At 41.2% G+C, this 9,887-nt stretch overlaps 1 protein-coding gene across 1 annotated transcript; it reads right to left on the bottom strand.

Annotated features, from left to right (window-relative positions):
- Window positions 1-8,192: 8,192 nt before the first annotated feature.
- On the bottom strand, window positions 8,193-9,752 carry LOC111028061. Its single transcript, XM_022306593.1, has one exon. The coding sequence runs from the start codon at window positions 9,750-9,752 to the stop codon at window positions 8,193-8,195; it is 1,560 nt and encodes a 519-aa protein (XP_022162285.1).
- Window positions 9,753-9,887: the final 135 nt, after the last annotated feature.

Here is a 9,887-nt window from a genome sequence, read left to right on the forward strand (position 1 = left end):
GGTGATTGGCTGAAGTCCCTAATGGGTGTCAATCATCGGCCGGCGTAGCTAGTATCCGGATGGGTGACCACCTGGGTGTTTAGTAACGAATCCTAGCTCCACACATACATGTGTTACTCAAACACAACCGTGACCCCTGCAAAAAATGCTAATTGTTATAGTTTCCGATGCTTTAGACAAAAAAAAATTCCAAATTGTTTATATTAATAGTAAAAAGAGATTTAATAGAATCACTGAATATTTCGATTATATTAGTCGGTTATTGGCAGTGTAAGGGGAGCAAGTTTATCATCCAGATAATGCTAAAAGAATTATTTCAATACGTTATTCAGTTGCTTCAAATCTAGACATCTTCCTAGAATTTTTACAAAACATATGAAGCTTAAATAATTAATAAAAATATGTTGCTTTAAGAAAGACGTTTCACCTGAATGTGTGGTCTCCAATTGTTCAAATGCGACTTACAAGTATGAAACATATCAAATTTTAGCTAAGCAGTTATCATTCATCTTCTTTGATTCTAAATAATAATGAACACTCTAATATTAAAATATTCATTGCTAAATTAGATCTGCTGAAATTGATGAGCACTTGTAACACGGGACCAACACATGCTTATAAAATATTAATACTAACTATAGTTACTTCTTAAATGTACATCCAATCATACTTTCAAGTTGATGTGCATATAAAAGTCGTTATCGCCTTTCGCATATGTTGTATGCTTCAAGTTGTTTCAAGTTGTAATAATTAAATAAAAAAGTTCAACTTGATAAGCGGACACAAAAATAGAAAAGCAAATAAGTATCTTTTTATTCTAAGGGTCCCACATAACCCTCTGTTAGTCGCGCGCCAAACGGGGGTGATTAAACTAGCACCCCCCATACTGCCCAACTCGCGCGACTATGCTGTTAAAACAGAGGGTTAAATCAGTCGTACAAAGGTTAGTACGCCTAAGCGCTATGGAGAGTTGAAGCTGTGGTGATGATAGTAGGCTAGTTGCAGGTAGTATACTATCATCCCTGGTCGAGTGCATTGCAATGATCTTTTCCTACTAACTACCAAGGTATTCGATATTGTATAAGCATAACAATAAAGAAAATATTTAAATGCTACATCAATAAATTAGAACCTAATTAAGTATCATAATTTGTATCCACAGTCTTAAAGCCAGTCGGCTAGCGTTGTACCAGTACTTATAATTAATAATAATTACTAAAAACAGTCAACACTAATGAGTGATGTATCAATCACAACAAATTTAAAAAACTGATTTATAAATTTTAATGTATCAAAAAATATAATAAAATGTTAACTAAGAAATAATGAGAGTTGACGGTATGAGGAGTTATTATGAGGTTTTCTGTATTTATTTATTCATAAGTTTTAATTTAAAATATGGTTAAGTGTATTAAAATAATATTGTCTTACAATTCCCATTATGTTTTCTTCTCACTTCTTTCCCCATTTCACTTGATCTATTTTTTCCAACATATTAACTAGGACAAAAACAAAACTATAAATATTATTACATTTGAATTTTTTGTACACTTTTTCAGAATTAATGCTAGTTACAGTTTTAAACACAATATTATTTTAATTCAAACAATAAACTATTTAAGTAAAAAATAGCTTTAACAGAAAAGAGCCCTTAGACCTCTTTCACTTAAATTTTTTGTAAACCATAATAACTTTCATTCAATTAACAAATTATTTTATTGTACTAAGGTAAAGTCCATAGAACTCTGATCATATTTTTTCATAATTTTATTTTTTTGATTCATACAATTCATTTTCCCACTGGTGAAATGCCCCCCTTCCCATTTTTATTTTAAATTTAAAAAAACTATACAAATTTTTTATAATTTTTTTTATGTGATTCCTTAAACTCATTTGCCTGCGGGCGCCCACGCCTCCCTTCACATTTTTTTCCATAATTTAACTGTACTTTATTACCTTACACATTATTTCAAAATCTTTTTTAAAATTCTGATGGCCAAATAGTGCTTGATAAATATTCATTATTTCATGACCTAAAAATTGTAAATAAAACTAAGAGTTTAGGAATAGTGATATTGTAGACTGCAGACATTAATAATAATTTTTAATACACATTTTTTCATATTTTTTTTATTTTAATTCTTAAAAATCTTTTGCCTGCAGGCGCCCATGCCTACCTTCACATTTTTTTCCATAATTTAACTATAGTTACATTATTTCAAACCCTTTTTTTAAAATTTGATTTCCAGTTAGAGCCTCATAAATATTCATTATTTCATGATCTAATTAATGTCTATAAAACTATGAGTTTAGGAATAGTGATATTGTAGACTGCAGACTTAAATATTTATATTTAAAACACATTTTTCCATATTTTTTTTATTTTGATTCTTAAAAATCTTTTGCCTGCGGGCGCCTATGCCCCCCTTCCAATTTTTATTTTCAAATTTCAAATTTTATCAATTTTTTGTATAATTTTTTTTATTTGATTGCTTAAACTCATTTGCCTGCGGGCGCACATGGCTCCCTTCACATTTTTTTCCCATAGTTATACTCCAGTTCAATAATTTCATAACCATTTTTTAAAATTTTAATTTCCAGTTAGAGCCTCGTAAATATTCATTATTTCATGATATAATTAATGTAAATAAAACTATGAGTCTAGGAATAGTAATATTGTAGACTGCAGACTTTAATATTTTACACATCTTTCCATATTTTTTTTGTATTTTGATTCTTAAAACTCATTTGCCTGCGGGCGCCCATGCCCCCCTTCCCTTTTTTATTTTTAAATTTAAAATTCCATCAATTTTTTTTATTTTGATTCTTAAAATTAATTTGCCTGCGGGCGCCCATGCCTCCCTTCACATTTTTTTTCCAAAATTTAACTATAGTTCAATTATTTCATAACAGTTTTTTAATTTTTGATGGTCAGTTAGAGCCTCATAAATATTCATTATTTCATGATCTAATTAATGTCTATGAAACTATGAGTTTAGATTGTATATATATATATATATATATATATTGTAGACTGTAGACTTTAATATTTATTTTTAAAACACATTTTTTGTATAATCTTTTTTATTTGATTCTTAAAAATCTTTTGTTTGCGGGTGCACATGCCTCCCTTCACATTTTTTTTTCTATAATTTAACTCTCGTTCAATTATTCCATAACCATTTTTTTAAATTATGATTTCTAGTTAGAGCCTCGTAAATATTCATTATTTCATGATCTAATTAATATCTATAAAACTATGAGTTTAGGAATAGTGATATTGTAGACTGCAGACTTTAATATTTATTTTTAAAACACATTTTTCCATATTTTTTTTATTTTGATTCTTAAAAATCTTTTGCCTGCGGGCACCTATGCCCCCTTTCCCATTTTTATTTTCAAATTTCAAATTTTATCAATTTTTTGTATAATTATTTTTATTTGGTTCCTTATAAACTCATTTGCCTGCGGGCGCACTTGCCTCCCTTAAATTTTTTTTTCCCATAGTTAAACTCTAGTTCAATAATTTCATAACCATTTTTTTAAATTATGATTTCCAGTTAGAGCCTCATAAATATTTATTATTTCATGATCTAATTAATGTAAATAAAACTATGAGTTTAGGAATAATGATATTGTAGACTGCAGACTTAAATATTTATTTTTAATACTCATCTTTCCATATTTTTTTTGTATTTTGATTCTTTAAACTCATTTGCCCGCGAGCGCCCATGCCAACCTTCCCAATTTTTATTTTTAAATTTAAAATTCTATCAAACATTTTTAAAATTTTTTTTTATTTTGATACTCAAAAATATTTGGCCTGCGGGCGCCAATGCCCCCTTCCCATTTTTATTTTGAAATTTAAAATTTTATCAATTTTTTGTATAATTTTTTTTATTTGATTGCTTAAATCAATTTGCCTGTGGGCGCACATACCTCCCTTCACATTTTTTTTTCCATAATTAAACTCTAGTTCAATAATTTCATAACCATTTTTTAATTTTTGATTTTCAGATAGTGCCCCCATAAACATTCATTTTTTCATTAGTTTATTAATGTAAATAATACTATGAGTTTAGGAATAGTGATATTGTAGACTGCAGACTTTAGTATTCATTTTTAATACTCATTTTTTGATTTATTTTTTTTATTTGATTGCTTAAACTCATTTGCCTGCGGGCGCCCATGCCCCCCTTCCCATTTTTATTTTGAAATTTAAAATTTTATCAATTTTTGGTATAATTTTTTTATTTGATTGCTTAAATCAATTTGACTGCGGGCGCACATACCTCCCTTCACATATAATAGGTAAACAATGACAATAATAATTATTGTTGGACGGCACATACGCCGCGGCAGGACAAGGTATCGGCGGCGACGGTGGCTGCTATCAGCTGCGGCTGCAACGACGTCGATGGCACGCCGTTGAACGGGGGGTTACGGCAGCGACAATCAGCAACCGCCGGGCGGCGTCGACCAATGGATAGATTCGGCCGAGTCGAAAAACCGGATTTCGTAACTAAGCGCCGGCGACAACGGCGATGTTACGTGACATAAGATATTGATATATTATAATATACGCGACACTGATGCACGAAAATGCGGCACCGAGCAATGATCGCGCGACGAACGACAGCACGACAATAACGTTTCGACGTCGAAGACACAACTTTGCGAAATAACGCGACAACGAGTTAATATAAATTCGCGATATAAACGGCGGTAACAGCCGCACCACGAGCTTGTGGCTAAAACGGCAACACTAAGTGACGACAGCGCACGGTCCGCTTGCATGGAGTGTACGGCAAAGACAAAGAAGTAGGTCGCCGGTGGCGACTCGGCTGGAATCCGGCGACTACGGGTCGCGCGATGCGCCGTCTCGTGGACCGGTTGCAAAAGCCGTAATAAAAACGGCGGCAATTTCGAACATACTCCCCCATGGGAGGCGCTGCATCACATCACCTTTGAAAGCCGCCGGTACTAATACCTATTTTATATAAATTGAAAGGCCGAAAAGTAACAAAAAAAATATAAATGTAAATAAAACATAGTTAAACAAAGTAAATATATCATAACAAATAACAATTGTACCAAAATGTGAAAAGGGACACAGTAAAATAATTATAATTATATAAGGTACATAATAATAATAATTGCACAAACAGCAATATGACATAATATAACAAAAGGAATAATTGCAGATAAATGAATATAAAATAATTTAATAGCAGGCAATATTGCAAATAAGCCTAATCAATCACGGGGACCTGTACCATTACCTGCAGGTAATAAAACGAGCTTAGCTGCAGGACGAGTGACTACACCGCGTGAGGTTAAAACGCGCGCGACCCTTACCACGCCATTTTTACCCAGCAGCACTTCGAGTATTCGTCCAAGTCGCCATTCCAAGGGAGGGGCTAGGTTATCCCGGATGGTGAAAATCTGGCAGGCTTCAATATTGGGTTGACCGTGAGCCCATTTGCTTCGCTCTTGCAGCGTGTGCAGGTACTCGGTAGACCAACGGCGCCAGAAGTGTTGGTGACAATGGTCCAGCAGCTTCCAACGGTCCGTGAGCGGGCGGTCCCGACACTCAGTAGTACGCGGCGGGAGCGCTAACAGCGGCTGGCCTATCAAAAAATGGCCGGGTGTTAGGCAGTCGAGGTCGTGGGGGTCGGTCGATGTTGGAGTGATGGGACATGAGTTCAGTACAGCTTCAACTCGACATAATACTGTGGTGAATTCTTCATAAGTGAACGTATGGACACCCATGATCCGAACGAGCAGACGTTTAGTCGAGCGTACTGCGGCCTCCCACAACCCTCTAAAGTGTGGTGCACTGGGGGGATTAAACTTCCAATCGCAATAGGACTTCCCCGACATGATGATCGATTGTGCGGCGGGGCTATTAATCAGCTGACGCAATTGTCTGTCGGCACCAACAAAATTTGTCCCACAGTCGGAGTAAACCGTCATGGGCAGACCGCGCCGAGCGACGAAACGGTCGAAGGCGGCGAGAAAGGCCGAAGTGGACAAATCCGATACGAGTTCTAAGTGGACGGCTTTGAGTGCTTTGACGCTCATACATACGAATACCGCTATATATGCCTTGTACATCCGAGATTTTCGTAGTTTATTTTCGCGCATAGGTATAGGCCCGGCATAGTCAACACCGACACTCGAAAACGGACGACATTGCGACACGCGTGCTTCTGGTAAATCCGCCAGGACCGGCGTGTGGATAGACGCACGGAGGCGCCACGCAACGTGTGCATTGACTAACGACGGAATGGATAACGGAACGCAGCGACACAATGCAATATTGCCGGTGTATTAATGAAGTCATTACCCGTGGTCCCGAATGACCAGTGACTTTGTGCCAGTGGCGACACACTAGCAAAGCGACATACGAGCCTTTAGCTAACAAAATTGGATGTCGACAATCGTACGGAAACTTTGAATGACGTAGGCGTCCACCGACGCGGATTATACCTTCGGAGTCGACAAACGGGCACAGCCGTGCCAACGGCCTGGATGCTAAGCGACGTAAGTTTTGCAAGTCGTTAACCAATGTCGGAAATGTGACACGTTGAGACGCAGCGATTACCACGTGAGTTGCACCGCTCGAGTAAGCGCATTCGATCTCTCGACGGGACGTCGGCGACATATATCGATAAAACGGCGCACACGCGCGACCACACGTATAAGTTCGTCGTACGACGAGAACCGCGTGAACCATTCGACTGTAGGTACGGCTAAACAAACTGCGGGGGCCACGGATTTTACTTCAGGCAATTCCGCAACGGGCAAACGCGCGATGTCTCTCCCCCATTCCTGTGGAGGGTCACGGAGAAAGGCGGGCCCTTGCCAATATAATTTTGTGGTGCGGCAACTCAGACGGCATCAACCCACGGGACGCACAATCCGCTGGGTTCATTTCCGAGCTGACGTGACGCCATTGACAACTCGGTAACAGCGTCCGTACCTGGTGAACACGGTTCGACACATATTGCTTGAACGTGCCATGGCCCATGGGGCATTGTTACCATACAATCGACGAATCCGTCCAGGCACACATGTCAACGATGTCGATGCGCGTATTTAATAATAAAAATATTCGGCTCATCCAGCGCGATAATAATACGGCGGCATTCAGCTCGAGCCTCGGAATCGATAAAGGTTTGAGCGGCGCTAATTTGGTCTTGGATCCAACCAACATGACGGACGACGCGCGCGGGGCATCATGGACCCGCAGAAACACTACCGCGGCGTAGCCCCGTTGCGACGCGTCGCAGAATCCAAACAACGAACACTGAGTTCCGGCGGTTGTATTGAAATAGCGCGGAATACGCACGTTGGCTAACGCGGGTAAGCCATCGACGAACTGCGACCAATCTGTACGAATATCGGTAGGCAAACGCTGGTCCCACGTACAATTGGACTGCCAGGTGCGTAAGTGCGTTGCATAATGTGCTTGGCAAGGAAGATTGACGGCGCAAACAAACCTAACGGGTCGAAAAAACGTGCTGTTAATGATAAAACACCGCGCTTGGTGAATACAATTGCGTCATCGAGGCGAGAGTCGCAACCGAAATAATCGCCGTCGGTATACCATGACAAACCGAGAACCTTGGTATCAGCGCCCTCATCACCGGCAAACGTTGTCGATTTTGTCACCCGAAACTCGTCCGGGACAGCGTGTAGAACTGCGGAGGTGTTGCTGGACCACTTGCGTAACTCGAACCCCGCACCAGCGAGGTCGGATATCAATTCCGCCTGAACACTAAGCGCCTCGACTGCGGTATCGGCGCCGTAGCAAATGTCGTCGACGTGCGTTTGATGACGCAGCGCGTTGCACGATCTGGTAGAACTACGGCAATCGACATCAGCGACCTCTTGTCTTACGCGTAGAGTGAGAAACAGCTCACAATTTCCGCCGTACGTTACGGTATTCAACTCGTACTCGACGAGCTCCATGTGCGGGGACGGTCGCCACAGAATATGTTGATACGCACGATATTGCGGAAGGACCGTAATCTGCCTGTACATTTTACAAATATCGGTAGTAAACGCGTGACGGAACAACCGAAAACACGTGAGCACATCCACGATGTCCCGTTGTAACTTCGGACCCGGAAATAACGATGTATTTAGTGACGATCCATCTGCAACCGAAGCGGACGCATCGAACACTACGCGGAATTTTTCATCTGCGCCACACATACAACATGATGCGGAATAAAATAACGGCCATGAGTGGACGCCACTGACATGTGTCCGAGTGACAAATTCTCCGACATAAAATCGTTATATTTAGTGCGCAATCGATCGTTCGAGCTTAACTTCCGCTCGAGATGCTCGAACCGTTTGATCGCGACCGCCTGAGACCCGGGAAATAACTTATCATGCAATGGCGCACGAAACGGCAACGGAACTGAAAAACGGCCGGACTCGTCACGGACAAAATTATCACGGAATACGACTTCGAATTTGCCGGCGTCGGTAAACTTCAACGGGGCTGAGTCGGGCTCTTCGACGTGCCAAAAACGGTCGATTAATTGTTCCACGGACGTGAGTAAAGGCACGGCGGTGGTTTGCGGGGTCGATATATCCGACGGCGACACTGAACCAATAAGGATCCACCCGAAACATGAACTGAACGCGGCCGGCAACGACTTATTCACAACAACCTGACGCCCGTCGATAATGGATGAAAACAGGTCTGCGCCTAATAATAGATCAACCGGCGCAGCGATATGGAAATTCGGGTCAGCCAACGCTAAGTGCGAAAACTTATCGTGTACGGACGGTTCCAACGACTGCCGCGGGAGGTCACCGGTTATAGACGGTAGAACCCATGACTCGAACGCTAAAACTGGATCGGACGAGTAGCGTGGCACAACATGGCAATCGACTCGACCTTGTACCGTAACTACCGGCACACCGGCTAAACCCGAAACCGGAGCCGTCCACGTCAACCAACGGAGACCTAGCCGCTTCGCGCACGGCAATGAAATCGCATTTATTTGTGACGCCGAATCAATCAACGCGCGGGCCACTTGGAAGCTACCAGAATGATCACGTATATGTACCAACGCCGTGCCAAGCACGACGGACGGAGATCCAAGCCCGGATAATAGCGATGTAGGAACGGCAGGTGATTCCACCTCCGATGACGGCGTGACGTCCTTAGCCGTTGAATGTAACAAACTATGGTGACGGCGTGGACAAATTGTACATTTGGCGGGCGTCTTACAACTAGGTGCCCAATGACCGGGACTGAGACACGAAAAACAAATACGTTTACCACGCGCCCACTTCGCGCGTTCATCAGCGGACAGTGAACTAAATTTACGGCACACGTCGAGCGCGTGTGGATTATTGCAGTATTGACATGACAATGTGTGCGGCGACGGCGCCGGTGCTTGCACAGCTGAGACTAATGATGTTGGCGATGGTCGATCAACCTTACGCGACCATTTCGACGGCGCAGACGGTCGGTCCTTAGGACGGGGCGCGAGCGCGTCCTGTTTACCGGCGACGCCCTGTACGCGTTCAAGAATAGCAATACGGTTTTTAATAAACGTAAGCAAGTCATCCACCGTAGGAAAATCACGTATCGCTTCCTTCTCAAACAACGTGCGACACGACGACGAAAGACACCGTGACGCCAATGAAAATAAAATAAAATCGCCCAAGTCTGGGACTTGTAATGCGGTGAGAACTGAAATACCTTCACCGAACACAGACATAAATTTATTCAAGTCCGACAGACTATCAACGGACGAAACAGGTACTTGCAAAATTTATCGACAAACGATTCCGCGACTAAACGCGGCTTGTCGTAACGCGATACTAATGCGGCCCAGGCTACGGCGAATGTGGCT

The sequence above is a fragment of the Myzus persicae genome, unplaced genomic scaffold (assembly GCF_001856785.1).
Source record: "Myzus persicae strain clone G006 unplaced genomic scaffold, MPER_G0061.0, whole genome shotgun sequence".
NCBI lineage: Eukaryota > Metazoa > Arthropoda > Insecta > Hemiptera > Aphididae > Myzus > Myzus persicae.

What these genes read in the sequence shown, in the direction of transcription:
- LOC111028061 (XM_022306593.1), bottom strand. Translation starts at nt 9,752, where the DNA reads ATGTCTGTGTTCGGTGAAGGTATTTCAGTTCTCACCGCATTACAAGTC.